General features: G+C 44.1%; 1 protein-coding gene across 1 annotated transcript; it reads right to left on the minus strand.

Moving 5' to 3' along the window:
- Positions 1–35: 35 nt before the first annotated feature.
- On the minus strand, positions 36–10911 carry LOC309875788 (epoxide hydrolase 1-like). Its single transcript, XM_082755481.1, has 10 exons — positions 10786–10911; positions 9391–9414; positions 8326–8539; positions 7457–7637; positions 6450–6680; positions 5999–6128; positions 5427–5641; positions 2678–2786; positions 2363–2488; positions 36–1383 (listed from the first exon to the last, which is right to left on the minus strand). The coding sequence occupies exons 1-10, from the start codon at positions 10812–10814 to the stop codon at positions 1182–1184; spliced, it is 1461 nt and encodes a 486-aa protein (XP_082611607.1). The 5' UTR covers positions 10815–10911; the 3' UTR covers positions 36–1181.
- Between the last annotated feature and the right edge of the window lie 8850 nt (positions 10912–19761).

Below are 19761 nucleotides of genomic sequence, written 5' to 3' on the forward strand. Positions count from 1 at the left end.
TTTTTTTTTTTTTTTTTTAAAAAAAAAAGGCAAAATTCTTGCTTGCTTTTGCCTTTCAGATATTTCAGAGTCTTAGACTCTAAAAGTTTCTGAAATGTGAAGAGGAGGTAAGGGGCATGCTATCAAGTTCAGCACTATCTTTAAGTCAGAACGTGTTACCAGGAAGCAGAACTTGAATCCTTTCTTCTGGACTAATGTCTAGTACAGAATGAGACATGGAGGGAGGGAGAGAAACCTGTAAAGCACAATGTGCCAGAACTAGATATCTGCTGGAGTTGTCTTGAATCAGCTGTGCATGTATTTGTAATGTAATGAGCTTAACAGCTCCATCCCATTTGAAGAGAAGCTCTAGTGTACTGGCAGTGAGGTTTCTTGCAGTTATCTGCTATCAAAAGCTGCTTGATGGGGTGCTAAGAGTCCTTTGAAAGGAGATCAGAGGGTGAAGTAACCTTCCATACCTGTTACCTATTTTAAACTTGTCTGACATTTTGGCGTGGAATAAGATTGTAGAACTGGAAGGAAATTAGTTAAGTTCATATTTTTGAGCTTGGAGAACACTAGGAGTACAGTCTCTGCCTTACTAGCCTCTGACAACTGTCATATAATGTGTAGTAACTGCTAAAGCTAGCTCCAGGGGAAAACTGCTAAAATAAAGCAAGCTGCCTTATGTGCAGCTGCCCACTTGGGAATGTAATCACAGGTCTCTCGAATGAAATGTAACTTGAACTATTCAGTAGGAGTGTTTGATGTGCTCAGGAGATCAAAGCCCTTCCGCACTTCCACCAAAGCTACTTGTAACATGTCTTTAAGAATGCTGGCACTCAAGAATTTAAGGAAGCTTTTGAAAAGACGCCTTAGTTCTGAGGATCAAGGGGCATGTTCCCTTCTGCTTTATCCCCCAAATGAGTGCAATGTTACTGCATTAAACTGTTTACATACTCTGTTATACTTGAACTATGAATGCAGCAATGATATGGTGCTGGAAATAAAAGATGACAAGATGCTTTTTTACATAGGAAGAGCTTTAGAACTTGATTAACTGGTAGTTACAATCATTATCAAAATAAAATGTTGGCTTCTGTATTGTGATTACATTGAGTTTATTTAATCCCTCAAAGTAAGGCTTCTGTGGGTAGCAGAGCAGCTTGCTTCTTTTCTATGCATGTATCTAAACAGCAGGTTCACAGCTGCTCCACCCTTCTCACAAAGTGGATGATGTCTTGTGCCAGAAGCTTTGGTTCCTCAAAAGCTGCGAAATGCCCTCCGCGGGGCATATAAGAGTAACTGACAATGTTCTTGAAGATCATCTTCGCCCAGCAACGTGGTACATGCGTTATCTCCTCAGGAAAAGCTGCGATCCCTGCAGGAACGTACACTCCAAACCTAGAAAGACATTAGTTAACTGCATTTTTAAAAGAGTTCTTAGGGAAAATCTGACTTTCAGAGTCTGAAGTAAAACCTTCTGACTCCGGTAGCTGTCATGGCGAGTCGGAGAAATTTTACCACTTTGTAGTCTACACTCTGCTGATGAGCTTCATTTGTATTTGAGTCTCTTTGAGTTCAAAAATATTATATCCAAAGATGCATAAAATGAAGTCCACTAACAGTATTAAATCTTGAAAAATGTTTCAGGTTTTTGAGATTGCTGTATAGCTTGGTGATATATCACATCTCTGCGTGAAACTCAGAAATGGGCTAACTCATATTTACTTCAGGATTTATGGTACCAGAATAATAAATTACTCTCTTGAGAGGGAAAGTAAACTGGTTGTCAGTCTACAGAGAATATGACTCCCCTATTTTGTTTCTAATATCAATCACTTGGAGAGGAATTCTGCTCAGGGGTGTGTTTCCTGGTCAGCCTCTCTTGTAGTCATCTTAAAGCCAGCAGCTGTTAGAAGGTGTTGAGTTTCAAGTACTGCTCTCCTGGAAGCTTGTTTACTTAGAAAAATCCCTTCCTGAACTGCTTCTACAACTTTCTGCTTAACAGCTGTAGTTCATAGCTTATCCAGCAGTAAGCTATATCCTTCCTAATTCAGTTTAAACGTTAGAAATGCTCATGATTTTCTGTTTTGTTTTTACCAAACCAACCTGTGGATTATGTTTGTTTGTCTGGTAAATCTATAGACCTGTATTTGGAAGACAAGACAGAATTACTTATTTTCTTGACCACAGGCCAGCCTGTGTAGGTTTTTAGGTTCAAAGGAAAAGTGACCTTTAACTTTCATTTATCAAAGAAAATAAGAACTCAAATTGTTTTCTTGCCTAGGTTAGATTTGCTGTTGTGAGAGATCTAAATGTTTATACAGGCAAATCTGATTGTCTTGTCTGCAAATCTGTTTTGCACCTGCCAGTTCATTACCTGGAATTATCAGATAGAGCAGGATCCCGGGATAAATTCTCCTTGTAGTATCGCATGGAGGATGCAATAGACGATGTCACCCAGTAAATCATCACATTGGTCAAAAGCTCATCTAGCGAGTACTTCCTATGGAGAGAGAAAGAAGAAGCAATTTATCTGGACCAGTAGCTTGCAGGCAGCCTACAAGTTAACTACTTGTCACGTAGTCTTTCATCCTTAAAATTCATCCAGTCTTTTACTTATCTCCTCATTAGCTGTCATCACACTTCCTTTTAATGAGTTTTCTCATCAAAGAAAGAGCACTTGTTTCCTTACCTTTCCAAGCCTCCATCATCTCTATGCAGAAATGATTTATCTGTCCAGGTAGAGAATTTCTCCAAAATATATGCAGCAAGCCCCACCGGGGAGTCATTCAGTCCACAACCTAATTCAGGAGAAGAGCAGAGCTTTGGCATTTGCATGGCATTGTAACACTGCAGCTGAAGTTAAACTGGGCTTTCACAAGTTCCTCAGAGTTTTACATGAGAATTTGGCAGAGAGATTGTTTTTAACTAGCCCTGGCAGTACTTTATTCTTGATGAATTTACCCCTGTGGAGTTGAGCTGTAAGTGACAGTGCTGCATACACACATGGCTTCTATGCAAGAGAAGCAAGGAGCAAAACCAGACCCGTCAGCTTCCTGTTGACACGCGGCAGGAGCACACTGGGATGGAAAGGGATTACACTCTACAAAGAACTTTTAAATAAACTGTTTGGGAATGCTGTCCTGCTTTGGATGGGTAATCAGGACACGGAGCACAGTTCATCACCTTTTATGTCATTTAAAGAGTGGAGTGCTGTGTATCCACTACCTGTTCCTGCCCTTGGGGAGCATTATGTTAGAAATGTTATAAAGATAGCACATACATAGTACATTATCTCCATGTTTTACTTGTAAAACAAGGATAATATTTACTTCAGTAGCAATATGGGCTTGCCTTCAGAAAATTCCTTGACAGTACTCTAGGCTGTAATTTTAGAGTGTACTAAGCACTGGGTACTTTCAGGTGTATTTTAGTGTGACTTCAGCACTGAATGACTTTTTAGAAGATGATGCACACCAGTGTCTCAGTTTAATAGTGGGCCTAGCTAAGGAAATTTGTACATTGGCACAACAATTTCCTGCACGTCAGGCCTTGAGTAATGTGCTACAGATTGAAATCATATAAATGCTTTGGCCAGCAACAGTAGGGCAGGATTAAATGTGTCATCCAGCATACGACCCATCTGGAGATGAGCAGTTTCTGGGCTGAAAGCTGCCTCTGAACCACTTTATTGAGTGTCTGTGGATTAGACACTCAAATAGCAGTCTTGTTTGCAGCTTGTTATTCAACATGCCACAACTGGTGCTGTGTGAAAATACTGTGACTTTGCTTTAAACTTGCCTGATGAGAACTGAATTGATAATGTAGATATTTCTTAAGACTGAGTAGGGAATATATATATATATAAATATATATATATATATTCATATTTATTTTCTACATTTCACAACTCTAGTGTGCTAAGAACTCCCTGCTGTTTTTTCTTCCATGCTACAGAGTTCTATAATGTGTACAGTGTTTTTATGTAAGCTGCTTGATCACTTCAGTTTTCCTTTTTTGCCTCCTTTTTGTATTCTGATTCTAAGGCATGCTTATGAAACAGGCTGAACAGGAATGCAATGGGTCCTGAATATAATGGATTTGGTATTTTGTCTTGGTCTTTTTTTGTTGTTTTGCTTGTTTGACAGTCTGTAAAATGCTCTTGAACTTTGGCTGAGCTGGCTGACATTTGAAAGAACTATCCATGACTCATGGATTTTCTTATATGGCAACAGCTAAAGAAGAGCCCGTTGTGATTTTCTTCCCCTAATTGCTTTGCACTTTGGTGACATCAAATTTTATTGGCCAGTTTAATCAACTAGTCAATTAAATGTTTTCGCAACTCTCTGCAGTTATCTTTAGATTAAACTAAGCCCTGGATAGCAGTCAATTTTTCACTTAACAATTAACTTTCCTCTGTAGAGAAATTAGGATCGTGCTGAATTGTACAGGTGCCAGCACAGATTTTTGTGATACTCTCCTCACCCCTGGAACTTGCTTACTTGTTCCTGTGCTCAGATTCTCATGTTAACCAGTTATTAGTCATGAACTTAGTCCTATTCTAAAGGCACTTTTATTTTTTGGGAAACATCAGGGAGGAACCTCAACAAAACCTAGTTTTTGAAATTTGAAATATGTTATACTACTGGATTTACTGCTCTTTGGTTCTGCCAGAGCTCTCATCTTTGAGCCCTGATTTTCCTGTGACTATCACCTGTATATCAATTTTCTTCTTTAAAATAGTTCTGCCAGCTTGCTGATCACAAAGACTAGACATACTGATCTGTATTTTTCCAGGGCTGCTGTCCCACCACTTCTCTTCTTGTCTATTAAAAAACAAAACAAAACACACAACAACAAAAGCAAGCAAACAAACAAAAAAAAACCACCCTGCTATCTTGCTTGCCTCCTTTTATTTCTTTGGTATTGTGATGAGTTCAAGCAACAGACTATGTATTAACATTTCACTTTCATTTACTTCTGAATGTCTCAATGAATAGCAGGCTGAGATAGTATTCATTCTGTGATCTCTGCTAGTAAGACCAGTCTGAGGCAGTTCTGCTGTTATTCCTAGTGAGAGAAACACTCAGAAGAATACATCATAATCTTTATTAGCGTGGACTAACACAAATAATTCATTTAACCTTTCTGAGATGGCCATATGTTTCTTCTGACTCTTTATCTACTGGCCACACTGACTCTGTCAGCCTTTAGGGCTAAGTCTACCTTCCTGCAAATTTCACATTACACTTGCTTATTTTCATGTTTTCACCCATTTCTAGAAGCTTCAGTTTCAAGACCCTATGCTTCACTTCAAGGGGCTTTTTGCAAAGGTGTTCTTTCCTCAAGAGGAGTGGTACTCCATTTTAAACAGTTTCAAAAGTAATATTTGCACAAGCAGTTTGTATACTATATATAGCAATATAAAGAAGGTTCATTACCTGCAGTGTCTGGTTTGGTGGCTTGGATATGTAAGTAGCCAGATTCTCGCAGAATATCATATACATTCTTCTGCATGAAGGGGTACATCCGTCGAACATCTTCCCTAGTGAAGCCCACAAGCCATGGTACGTAAGCCCCAAGCATCACTTGAATCAACTTTTTAAAACCTCGTATGGTGATGAAGACAAGATTCACATGAACCCCCTTCACAGATCTAAAATCAAATCAATGAATAGAAAGTTAAATCAAGAAATTTTCTGTATCCAAATTTTCTAGAAAGTAAGTCTGACTGGTGCTATGACAGAAGCATATCACTGAGCCAGATATATAAAGCCCTGAAAGAACCTGAAAGGTTCATCATAGTTAAGATTGTAGGAGTTAGAAACGATACAGCTGGTGCTATCTCCGTTCAGCTGTGCCACTGGTATGATGCCAGTTTTTAGGTGTTAAATGCTGAGCTACAATGCCATCTTCCATGGAAGGTATTATGTTTCTTTTCTGATCAGGCTCCCTCAACTTTGCATTTTAGGTGGGAAAGTGCTATGCTGAAAGGATTTCCTTTGCTACTCACTCTGGCAGCATCTGGGCCATGTTTGTAGTAATACTAGATCCCCAGTCTCCTCCCTGAACATAGTATTCCTTGAAGCCCAGTCTCTTCATCAGCTTGTGAAATATCCGAGCAGTTGCGCGGGTGTCAAAGCCTGTATGTAAAGAGAAACACCACACAGGAGACCTGTTTGTCCTAGTGTGATGATGTAAATTCAACGCAAAGAGGAGAAAGTGGAAAGCAGAGATGGCTTCCAGCTACTGTTGGCTTCCAGCTGCTGTTGCCTTCCAGATCTCCACAACCAGCCCCAGGGCATCAGTCACGTTAGCATATGTGCAGAGCCAAGTTTACTGAACCTCAGACCCAGAGCCTGCCTTCCTGCATTCACAGACTGCAGTGCACAAGGGGCTGGGGGATAGCTGAAGCGTTACACCAAAAACCTTGTGATTTCTGATGGAGCTTCTTCATCACTTACCTTTCTGGTGCGGAGCCTCTGAGAAGCCATAGCCTGGGATGGATGGGCAGATGACCTCAAACACCACGTCACCATCACCCAGCCCATACCTGGCTGGCTCCGTGAGCAGAGGGATGATCTTGTAGAACTCGTAGAAGGAGCCAGGCCAGCCGTGGACCATCAGGATAGGTTGAACAGCTCGTCCATGAGGGACATAGGGGGGCTTCACATGGATAAAATGGATATCAATCCCTGCCAGACATCAAAGAGATAAATTAAGCTCTGGCTCCATCTCAACTTCTGTTCTGGACTCTGAAGAAGGAGGCTGGCAAAGTAGTAATCAGGTTTCATAGTAGAAGTTATACAATCAACCAATGGCAAGAAGATGCCCAGCTGAAAGGGGGATGCCTGGCATCATAATTATGTCTCATCTTTTGTGTACTGGACGAGGTATTGATCCCAGCCCCAGAATTTGGGGTTTCAGCAGACTGAGCATCCCTTTCCTGAGAAGGTGGTTTCACACTCATGGGGAGAGCTACACTTGAATGCACAGCATAATGCAGGTGAGGCATTGGGCATTACCATGTAAAAACATGACATAACGACATGAAAAAATATTCTAGCCTTAGAGCCTGGATAAATTTTGCAGTCTTTGAAGGTTTTGCCAGTGCATCACTAGAAGAAAACCAGAAAACCCCATTGTTAGTTAACACAGGTTCTGAGCCAAAGGAAGCTCATCTTGAAGCATACCTAAACTTATTGCCAACATATGATGGTCTCAATCTATACAAGATTACTAATAGAGTAGGCCACCCTAGTGATATTTCCCTTATATCACTAAGCTGTGAAGCATACTGTTGCCTTAAGCATTCTAACATCATACATTAGCCATCAGGGCTGGGCTTCCAGCAGCTCCTCGTGTACCACTGGCAAGAGCAAAGTGAGGGCAGCTAGTATCTGCCAGAGAAGCACCCTGTGTTGGACCAGGGAGCCATGTGGACCTGCTTGAGACACAGTGACCCCCTCACCTTCGATGGTGGTGTGGAAATGAGGGTATTTGTTCAGGATTTCCACTTGCTTGCGCCAGTCAAACTGATTCCTCCAGTAGGCCACCACCTTCTGCAGGTAGTCGGAGTTGAAGCCGTAGTGGAAAGCTGCCCCTTCCAGCGGGGGTGCGTAGCGAGCCTGGTCGAGGCGGCGGTGCAGGTCCTGCAGGAGAAGCGAGGCTGCCCAGCTGCCCCCCATACTGCGTGCACCAGGGCAGCCACGAGCAGGAGCCATCTCTCCAGGTCCTACCAGCTTTTAGACCACCACAAGCCCAGCTGAAGCAGTGGCATGCTCTAAATGTTCTCATCAATCGCTTATTTGGGGAATGACATCTTTCTACAGATTAGCTGTTCCCCCAAGAGGATCCCACTCCTGCCTTGCTGCTAACTGCTTTTAGGAATTTTGGTTCTAGCAGCTTCCAGGCCTTGCTGGCTGGAAAAAGAATTTAAAAAATATTGGGCCCGGCTGTGTGTTGCTAATTGATTGGATAATTAGGGACAGGTGCTACAGCTCATCAAGGCTCTGTCCCTTCACCCTTTCTAGGTATCTCTCTGTGAGAGTTCCTCAGCCCTGCTGTGCTGTAGCCACTGCTGGCCCTACACCCCGCTTCCCACAGCCCACTGGCAAACTGAGCTGCTCAAGGTTGCAGAGGGTCTGTGATGTCTGAAAGTCTTTAGGGGACATTGCAATGAATCTGAACCCAGATCTGACTCAAAAAGGATGATGAGACAGCTTCATCTAAGGGTATTAAGTAACTGCACTGGTGTGTCTTTAAGCAGCAAGGTGGTGACAGGGAGGGAGGCTCCATCTCACAGCTTCCTTCCCCTCCCTACACCCCAGCCACTGGTACCTCAATTTCTTTGTCAGAGGTTTCAATCCTGAAGGGGCGGATTTGTTCATCTTCCTTCTCTCTTAGGGCTCTTTCACCTGAGCCCCACCATCCATCACCCACTTCAAGTCTCTTGACCTTGCGTCTGGACATTAGCCAGCACACCACCATTCCTCCGACCCCCAGAGCGGCTGCAGGGACCAGGACTGCATTCTTCTGTGAATATTGAAAAGACCTAGGGAGGCATAACATTTGCATTCAATAACAAAAGCGTCAAGGGTAGTGGGACTGCGCTGAGGCTTGTTTTCACAGTGGTTGGGCCCAGTAATTAGCAGATGTCCAAACACCCCATGGAGTCAGCAGGGGCTGAGCATTTCTGTTATTTCTGAAGACCACATGCAAGATTTGGGGCAGCCCCCCAGAGGGCAATGAGTCCCACAAATACCAGCTCAGCAATCTGGAACCAGTATAGAGATATTAAACTCTAACAACAAGAGTCTGAAGACAAGAAGCCTCAAGGTTACATCTACCAGTGCTCATTAGGGATCTCAAGCTCTTGCTGATCATGACTTGCTCGTCACAAGGCTCCTGAGCAGAGACAAGGGTCTTCAGCTGCTAGAGGGAGCTCGATGTGCTGGACATACGCTTCTTGGCAGTGTTTTACACATAGCTCCCCTACAAATTCAAGCATCTCTTAGGGCAATACTGGCCCTCTAACATAGCCTTCCACAGATAGGGGTCTAGGTTTTCTGTTTGGTGCCCCCATTTCTGTTCCACACAGATGAGTTTAGGACTTTCTTGAAATATGGGAGCTAACTTGCTGATTTTAACAGACGTGTAGCACGTTCTGAAGCTCTTTAAATGCATGAGCAATCAGTCCCAAATGCAGTGTACCTTCCTGTCCCTCTGACATGTGGCTCAAGCTCTCCAGCTTTCCCTGGGGATTAGGAGTTGTGCCTGTTGCAGGGGGCTGCAGGAGGACTACAAATGAAAATTTGTTGTTGTCATATGGAGGTGGGAAAGGACTATGCTGTATCCCAGCTAGGGAGTTAAATGAAAAGTGGAGGGCTTGGCTGTTTCACTCACCTGATGCGGGATAAGATGCTCTCCCTAAAGAAAAGAGAAAAAGAAAAAAAAAAGATCTTTACAGACTGATCGTGTTTTCTGAATGGTACCAATCCCTGGGGACAGTGCAAAGAACCTCAACTGCCTTGGGATCATGAGCTGTTTAGCCACATGGATACATCCACGGCTTTTCTTGTACATTTGGATGAGAAAGAGAGGGAGTGCAGAGGCAATGTTTCTTGGCTGTGTGTTAGCTAGATATCTTGTTTAAATAATGTTACCTCCTTCAGCACAATTTAGATAAAAGGCCCTAAACAGACGGGTAGCTGTCCTTGCAGACTTTCATCCTACGAGTGGCTGTGATACTTCAGCCAGGAAAATCAGTTATTTTGACCACTGCATGGAGATAAGCACACAACCCTGCAGGGAACTTTTAAGATCAAGGTTCACCCTGCTCCCAGCCATGCTGTGCTCATTGTGCCACAGGGCTGGCACGAGGAGAGGCTTGTAGGACCTTTACCTGCTCAGATTTCGGTGAGTTGCTATAACTTTCCTACTTCTAACAACTCCTAGCTGGATACTGAGCTTTTAGGTCTCATCTGCTGTCAAGAAAAATGAAAATTCCTCCTTGGTTCTGTTTTAGCCTGATGGATTGTCTTGTAAGAATAGTTACTTCTGGAAAAAAAAAAAAAAACTAGAAGTAACAAGAAAAAGTTTTGTTACTCTGCCCTAGGGAAGGTGGCTAAAGTAGGGAGCATAATTAATTGATTGCACAATTGATTGGAATCATAATTAAGTTATCTCAAAACAAATAAAAGGACACAAAACTCCATGAAAACACACACCCATTTGCTGTTTCTTTCTGCCTGCTATCGTTTCCCACCACTACCTGTGGCACATAACCTGGTGCCCGTACTGGTGTACTGGGTCTGGCTGGACCCTAGCAGTCCCCACAGCAATTTGGTAATGATCTCTGGTAGCTCGTGTGTGATTTGTAAGGAGGTACCTCCTTAAGCAGCTCCCTGCCAAGGCAAAACAAAGCTTCTGTAAGCAAACAGTGTCACCCTCCACCTCATGGAGGCTGAGCAGCTTATGCAACAGGTAATAAGATCCCCGTGCACTTATATCCCAGACTTTAGTGAGTCGGAGGCATGGAGCAAGTTACCGTGGCAGTAGCACCAGCTCATTACTGTTAATAAATCAAGCATGCCAGAGACACAGCTCTCTGAGCAACACAAAGCAAGCTTTGGTCTTGTACAACCTCCTCCTCAGTCATGTTCAGGAGGTATCAGCTGCATGCTCCCCACACCCTCCGATGGCTTGGCTCAGCCTGGGGGACCCCACAGGGCTTTCCCCCTCCCCAACCACAGCACAGCCCCGTTTGGGCCCTTCCTCCCCACGCTGAGGGCATCTCACCAGGCGTTGGGAAGGACCTCCTGCCACATGGTTGCTCCTCCTTGCCTTGCTGCAGCTCTGAGCGAAGCAACCCAGGTGTCTCCTCGGCTGGCTTTCTCTTGGCGCTGACGCTCTCTCAGTGACAAGGCAAGCTACATCATTCGTTGGTGCCACCTATTGCTTAAGTGTGCGCATGCAAATTAGGTTCAACAAAGTTCAACAGAGGCAAATACAAAGTCCTGCACGGGGAGGGGATAGACCTGTGCTCCTGCATAGGCTGGGTGCCAAAAAACACAGAAAGCAGCTCTGCAGAGCCTGATTTGAGGTCCTCAAGTGAATCAGGCAAGGAGGGGACCATCTGGCAAAGGCTAGCTGTGTACCTATACAGCAAATAACGTTAGCCAGCAGGCTGGGTGAAGTGATCCTTCCCTCTCTTTGGCCCTTATGAGACCATGTCTGGAAGCGCTGTGTTGAGGTCTGGAGTTGTTGGTAGAGGACAGAGCAGAGTGAGCCCAGTGCAGGGCCACCAGGCTGGCCAGGGGCTGGAGAGACAGAGACCTGTGCTTGTTCACCCTGGAGGAGAGAAGGCAAGTGTGTGTGTGTCCATCCTACTGCTGGCTACAGCTGTCTATTGGACAGCATAGAAAAAATAGAGCTAGACTCTTCCCAGGGTGTGTGGGGGGGAACAGACACAACAGTGAAGGGACAAAAGGCGATGGATGCTAATTGCAACAAAGGAAGTTCTGGTTAGATATTGGGATAAATTAGTTCCCCATTCAGGCACTGGAATGTGTCTCAGAAAGGATGCTGGAACATTGTCCCAGAGTAGATCTGGAATCTCCATCCTTGGAGGTATTCAGAATTTGTTAGGAGCAAGGCACTCAGCAACCTGACCTACCTGGGCCTGCTCTGTGCAGGAGGTGGGACCAGCTGACTTCCACAGGTCCCTTCCAACCTGTGCATCGTGTGGTTCAATCCCATGTGTGCCTGTGATTTGCAGCAGCCAAAACAAAACAAAACAAAACAAACAAACAAAAAAGGAAAAGTTAAGTTTTCTCATATACCACAGAAACTAGTGCTTTGATTTAGCTCAGGGAACTAGATTTCATTTCCCCAATGATCAATAAATCTTACTGGATAAAGTGTTTTTTTTTTTTTTTTTTTTTTTTTTTTTTTCCCAAATTGTTGCACAGTGTCCTTGCTGTGTTTCGCTCCAGGGATAGCTACATTTTACTGACAGAAGGAATGATTCTTACCTCCATGCAATGCTCAGAGTAAAGTCCAATCACCAATGAGATCTGTGAGGATCATGTCTCGTATTGCTGTGCTGTCAAAAGAGCTATCAGGAGGAAAACCTTGTAAATCCTACATTTGGTTGAAGTTCAGTTTATTCCTACACCACAGCTATTTCTGGTTATGGCTGTGATTATTTAGCTTTAAGGCCTTATTTCCAAAATGAAAAGCAGGTCTGGAGGTCTTTTGGAAGATGTCATCCCTGATTGCAGAGAGGGCTGTAGTCAGAAGACTGGAGAATTATGATCAACAAGAGGAAAAAACAATCACCTGGGTGAAAGGTAGTTGAGGACCCCCGCAGTGTGACGTGTTGGGGTACAACAGGCTGTGATGTTTCTAGGATTCAAAAGAGACCTTGAGAGAATTATGTTTCTTACCTATCACTAGGAAAAGGCACAAAGGAGGAAGATCTGACTGAAGTAACTGAGAGTGAAAATCTCTATTCCAGGAATGTTGGAAAAGAGCCAGCAGAGCTAGTTAAAGAGGCAGAGAAAAGACACAAGCTGCTGCTGTCTGTCTAAAAGGTTTGGGACTATCAGAACAGGTTTCTCTGAGATACACGGGGACACATCAAGGCCATTAATATCCTGAGGCTAAAAGGCAACAAAAAACCAACCAAACAAAAAACCCATAAGCCACAAGACAGTGATAAATCTGATAAATCTGAAACAGCTGAGATGCTAGGATACTGTCTAAAATGCAGGGTATATGAGCAAGAGTTTGGTGAGTGCAGGAGCAAAGATCTCAGGGGGTTCCAGAGGAAATCCTCCACTTTGGGATACTACAGCAGGTTGTCCCTCCACTGGAAAACAAGTTTTTTCCCCTTTTCTCTTACAACCCCTAGTGGCTCAAATGCACAAGTCCAGGTATGGTGTCAACAAGGCTGCCTACCAGGAGGCTGTGATGCGTGTCCCATAAATGTAACTATCGGAGGAAAGGACCTAGAAGAGTATCTCTGAGCATTTCCCTGCTCTGGGGCAGGATCTCTTAATCTTGACAATGGACTTTTTATCAAACTCGTTGTTAAAAAGCCTCCTTGGAGGACTATTAGAACATTTTCTGCCCCTGTCCCAGTGCTGTGATTTTCCTGGTCCAGCTGCTGTTCTGGCATGGGAAGGAGAAAAAAAAAAAAAAAAAAAGGAAGAATAATAATTAATGTATAGTGTTTCAGTATTGCATCTCTCTAAACTTTAAAAGGCTCTCATGTTTCCATTGCACAAATCCCATGTGAATAAAGGGCTTGTTTCCTCTTTCCCTTGCTGTTGCCACCAATCAGCAGCATCACACCTGCACCAACAATAGAAAATACGCACATGGAAAAGTAACTGCAATGCATTTTTCCCACCTGGATACAAGCAGCAGCAGCCAAACACAAAATAAAAAACCTGCCAGCTCTCCCAGGGCCACTCACAGTGCTGGCACAGGAGAGCTAGCTGCTACAGCGAGCACCAAAAGCCCAACCAGAGCTTAAGCGAGTGCCAGCAGAGGCACTCGCAGCACTTCTGCAAATACTGGGTGCCCTCTGGTGGGAAGAGCAGCTCAGAGTGCACAGAATAATAACCACTATTTTTTTTTTTTTCCCCTTATTTGAGCACTTTGTGGTTTTCTCATTGTCCTTTGCACATAATCAGAGTGGAAGCCTCCTAAATGTCCTTAGTTCCAAAACCTGAGACGTGGGGGGGAGGAAAGCTGGTGATTTCTGGTCATGAAACGAGATTGTGAACAGAGTTAAGACTGGAGCACAAAAGCTTTGACTGCAGCTGTTTTATAGCTTGAGATGCTGGGCTAACTTGTAAACGATCATTCTGACCCTTAGGTTTTATGCTTCTGGCTGTAATGCTCTGCCCTCCACCTTTCTGTATGAAGAATTCCCTATCTAATTCTCCTTTTGCATGTGCAAAATCAGGTTCACTATCCTGAGACTATTACTGGAGAGCAAAAACTGTGCAGTAACAGGGGATCTTTATGCATGTGGTCTCCTGCCATGTACCAAGGACCAGCTGTCTTCTTTTTAGTTGGTGAGTGGCCACTTGGCACGCTGCTGGCTGCCGATGCTGTTGCAGGGCAGGGCAATGCCAGGGAACATCAGGGCTGCCCTTTTCCCCTTCCAGGCTGTCACACAACCCTGCTCAACCCCTGGCATCACCTGATGACACCCACCTTCTCTGTGACACCTCATTTTCTTCCATTTCTTTTAAGGAGACTCCCGAAGGCTTTCCTCAATTTGACTGGACCTTTGCTCCCCCAGACCAAAGACAGCTCCAGATGCTAAATGCAGCATTTCCCTGCATGAACTCTGGAGGGGAACAGTCTGCACAACCCAATGGGTCCAAGCTGGGTCTGCTCGTGCATGCAGGTCTCTTTCCACAGGTGTTGTATGAAAACAACACTGCCCAGCAATGGGATCCCGCAGGAAGAACTGCAGAGCTTACCACACGTGGCTGTGTCCTGGGGGCCAAGGAAGAGCCCCAAGCGTGTCTCCCTGCCCACAATGGATGGGCAGAGGTTTCACCTTCCTGGCGAGGCCTCGGGGAGTGCAGCTGGTCAGCAGAAGATTTGCTTTTCACCAAAATCTGCCTGAGCCCTGAATGGCTTCCTCTGTGTTCGGCCTCAGTGATTACATCCCAGAGGAAACACTGAGCTCCTAAGCGCTTCCAAGCTGTTAATTCCCGAATTGTATTAACAAGAGCCAGACAAAACATCTGACAGCAGATCGCAGTGACACCTCACTCCTGCCTCCACCAGCAGCCAGCCCACGAGGCTGCTCCACGCTATTTTATATAAAACTCAGATGGCAGGAGCAATGAACAACTTGGGAGGGCCATGGACAACCTCTCCTCTTCCCTCCTCCCCCTTCACAAATGCTCCTTTCTTGCCTAGAAAGCCCATCTTCATTTCTCCAGCTCTCTTCTGCAAGTACCCCCCTTCCCCATCTGTTTAGTCCTTTGCACTGCAGTGTAGGCTGAATAAAAGTTAGTGTTTTCCCAGCTGGAAAAGGCCCCTTCTCTGCCTCCCTTATTCTCAGGAGACCTCACAAATGTTTCCCTGCTACCTCCAGCAAGGACTGGCCCCTTCTGTTGCTAATTAGGGAGCTAAGAGGTTCCCCCAGGCACTTCCCAGTGAAACCGAGCCCATTAAATGAATGGCAGGCAATGTCTCAGGGGGTGGGGAGCAAAGTTACACAACAGCTGTTTGGAAACAGGCAGTTGGTTACGTGTGCTGGTTTTTAGAGACTCTGCAACATTAAAAACAAAAGCAACTTTCAAGTCCAAAACAGCGTATTTAGGTCACTGATACCCTGGGGATAATCTTGGGGATATCGGTGATGGGAAGCAGGCAGCAGGCACTGGGAACTGGTGCTCAGAGCTTGGATGTGCAAAACGTGGTGGTTGCCGCATGTGCACCCCTCCAAGCGCCAGGAGCTGGGTGCTCGGCCCCTTCCTGTGCTCTGGGACCTGGATCCCGCTGTGCTGCGGATGAGGCCTGTTAATCCCGGAGCGTTATGTTGGGGCAGAGCCCCCCTGGCCTTGGACACATGGAGTGAGTGTGGCTGAGGCTAACCCAGGAGCCTGGCAGCCTGGACATGGGTAAAATCCCTGCTGGAGGCTGAGAGCATCAAAGCTGAATGTGCTGTTCCCAAGCCGCGTGTCCCATGAGGCTGGATCTCTGGGTGATGTCCTAAGGGCTACGTATCAAAGCTATGCATTAAGCATCAAAGAATAATCTCTGACACGGGATGGAGCTTCATACAACCAGTGCAGATGCAGCTTTAAAACCCCGATCAGTTATGTCATTTTCATTGCCTTACAATCTTAGCAGTGCATCGTGTACCTCCTGCAACAGTTGCCCCAAATCACCACCTCACAAAGCAAACAAGAATCATTGAAGAAGAGAGGAGGCAACTTACCAAAGGCACTCAAGACCAGTCTTAAGATCTGTAGGGCAATAAAGATATAAATACCTTATAGAAAAGAATATTCTGGGTGATTTGTCATTAGTGTCGTGATGGAAATATTGGAGGCAGAAGCGAAGGCCTTATCTTCATCAAAGGGCTGAAGATAAATCAGTACGCACAGGTGGTCTGTACTCAATAATTTATTTAGTTTAACAACAAAATACTGAATAAAGCAATATTTGGGTGAGGCAAAAAGAAATGGTGGAGAATGAACTCCATCCCTCTCCGTAACAATGACCACTGCTGAGGATCCTGCAATGCTGATTATGATCACCGGTTCCTTTTCTCTGCCCTTGTCCTGGCAAGCTCTGGGAATTGCTTTCGATGGGCAGCAGTGCTCAGTGGCTGCGGGGAGTAGGTGCACTGGAGGAGAGGGGCAGGCAGTCTCTGCCCCACTGCTCTCACATAGCTCTGCCAGCCAGTCCTGAGACGAGGCAAACCTCCTTCAAAGAAGGACTTCACAGGGAAAGGGAGAAGCCCAAACCTAAGCATGGTTTTGCAGAGACACCAGCAGAGCTCCCACAACTGATATGAGAGGCAGCTGGAGTGTGTGAGCCCCCCTTTGCAGGCCTGAAGAAACATGCAAGCAAAAGAAGATTTCATTTATTTATTTATATGTTTATTTATTTATTGAAAAGTCAGTTTCATGGCGTGTTCAGTTCACTAGAAATCTCAGAAAGTTTTCTCTTCTGATCCTATGCGCCAATTCCTCCCTCTTTGGGAACGGCGCTAGCTATCTGGAAACATTTCTGTGGCCTCCTTTCTGAATTATCATTTATTCTCTGTGTGATTTTCCCTACTGTTCATTATTAGTTGTTATGCCTACATTGTGTAACAACAACAACAGTGACATGAAGAAACTCTGTCCAGAGGCATTAAGCAAATCAAGACCCAATAAACTGAACTTCTAACATAAGGATATGATTTTCATTTTTCATCAAAATCAGCTAGTTTGGGAAACAAGGGAAGTTTGTGTATAATGCAATAACAACACTGCAGACATCTCTTCGAAAGAAAATAGAGCTGCGGACTTTAAGCCTTATAAGAGGACCTACAAATACAGCTGGGAAAATAATTAGGTATTGTATTTTAAGCTATCAGGCTGATTATGGTAAACAAGACTCTATCAACAAGTCTGTAAGTATAATTTTTTATTTTTTTTTTCTCTCCTTCAGCTTTTCAGCATTCTTGGAAAGACTTATCTAAGCACTATCCCAGCATACGTAACTGGCCCTTCCCAAAGGTACAAGGATAAAGCCCTTTGCAAATGGCTATTAAGAAAGCTTGGCAACAACAGCTTGCAGGATGAATACTTGCCAAAGATTAATAAGCAGTTCCACAAGCAGTGGAACTAATGAAGCTTTGTTTCCTACACATATTTGCAAAATACAGCTACTATTTGCAAATACAAATACAAAAACTTTTAAACTGAATTATTGTAAGACTTTGTTTTCTCTATGCACATTTAAAATTTTCCCCCTGCAATTCCCAGAATAATCAGATTTCATGAAATGTGTACAAACACATTTCATAACTATTTTGAAGTCTCTGCTTGCTGAAATTGATCAGCAAATAGATCAAGAAATTACTGGGGGGACACACCAAATGATTGAACAAGCATTGGTTCTGCAGAAAGCAAGGGAATAAACTGAAATTGTGAATGAAAACATAGGAGGAAGCATCCATTTCTTAGCAGTGCTTTATAACAGGAATTGCGAGGCATTTCCTATGATCAGCACTGTGATGTATAGCAGCCAAAAATGACCCACTCCAACTCTTTATTGCAGTGGCAGAATCTTCAACACTGCTAGTGAGACCACGGCTTGCTTTTGCACCACATCCAGAAGATGAAGAGTTCAGTGAAATGGCCAAGTCTATGTGAGATACAGAATGGTTGTGAAAAACTTCAAAAGACCCAAGCAAAGGCTGCTCCTTCTAAATCCAATGCATGTTTTGACATTTAGATTCAGCGGGAGCAGGAATGAAGCAAAACTTAGGTAAGTGGGAAAAAGTGATGGCAGATGGAGCTCTGTGCATGCCAACTTAAGTCATGGAAAGCTGGAAAAACTGTTTTACTTATCTGCACTCTGAAAAATTCTGCAATAGAGCTGATCTCAGGGAAGAGATCTGGGTTATTCCACAGATAATCATAGAATCATTTAAGTTGGAGAAGACTTCTAAGACCTTCTGGTCCAACCTTTAACCTAGCAAATAATGCAGTATTTGGAGATGAGGCTGAGAGCAGAGCAAAGTGAAACCAAAATAAGATGTCATGTACTAAATGGGAAATTATATATTGTCATAATAATTCCTAAATAAGTCATCTGTGTATCACCACCTCGAAATCTGTGTTGGATACGATCACTTCCTTATCTAAACTGCAGAGAGTAGTAGAAAAGGCAGAAAATAAAACAGTGTAACAGTCATGGAACAGTGGAAGCTGTGATGGGAGAACAGAATGAGCGAACAGCATGGCTTAGCTTTGTGGAGAGTTGAGTTAGAGGAGAGACAAATACTTTTTCCATAGCTCCCGTGCAGTTACAAGCCCCTGTCCTGAAGATAAGTTTTTGTTTTCAAGGCCACATCTTCTCTCTGGACTAACCACCTGAGGGCAATCTCACACATGCAATCACCCGCACTGAGCTCCCGTGCCTGCAATGCTGCGCTTGGTTCCAGGAACTGTATTACCAGAAAAAAAAAAAAAAAAAAAAAAAAAAGACAAACTAGAAGCAACTCAAAGAGCAGCAGTGATGATCATTAGGAGGCTGGAGCTACCATGTAGAAAAAAAAAAAGAAAAAAAAAAAGAAAAAAAAAAAGAAAAATCGAGTTTGCCTAAGGAATGATTGATTAGCATATTGACCTCCAAATATTTGAAGAGTGAAGAGAAATTATTCAGCATAATATAGGAACATAGACCTAGGAGTAATTGGTGGAAATGAGGCAAGGAAAATGTGCCTGGTGTTCCTGTTGTGTTTTTCCTACCTGTGAGATACTGGTCTGGGAATTAAATGTATTGACTTTCTGATTGTGTAATAAAGATCAAGGCTCTGTCAAGGTAATTGTGGTACAGGCCAGGACCACAGACTCTTGGCCAAGAAGAGCAGCTCATAGTCAAGTGGCAACCAGGATATGACTAATGAGTAAAGTGCATCACTGTTGTGGGGCAGGAAGATAGCACAAAATATGCAGTTCTTTGAGAAAAAGAAGCCATTTCTCCAGGAGAAATACCTGAAGGCCTGGGAACACCAGGCTGTCCTCCCCCATCTGCAAATTTCACAATACATGTGGTCCCAAGAAGTCTCTTTCGTCTTTGTCAGTCTATGACAAATTTTTGGATGCTATAGAGCAATACTGATATCAGGCCAGGGCTATTTCTTCACCTTCCCACTTTTTTCCAAGGAAGAAGGCATTTGGGTCCTTGGCCAGACACAAGAGACACAATTTACCAGTGGGACTGAGTATGGGATCCTGTGCAGTGCGGACAACTGTGAGCCTCCCTGAAGGGCCACAGGATGGCCATAAAGAGGATGGGATGGGGTGAGATGGATGTGTTGGGCAAGCCAGCAGAACTGCCGCTCTGCAAGCCCGTGTGCTGCCCCTGCCTCTTTGGGACAAAAAGCAGATTTAGCAACCTGGGAACGCACATAGTTGGCAGGATCACGCCGTGCCAGGTCTGAAGGCAGAGCTAAGCTGCCGAGCTAAAGCTGTGCCACTAGGGGTAGGGCAGCATCTGTCCTCTGCTCAGGAA

Source organism: Aythya marila (assembly GCF_965140915.1).
Source record: "Aythya marila genome assembly, chromosome: 3".
NCBI lineage: Eukaryota > Metazoa > Chordata > Aves > Anseriformes > Anatidae > Aythya > Aythya marila.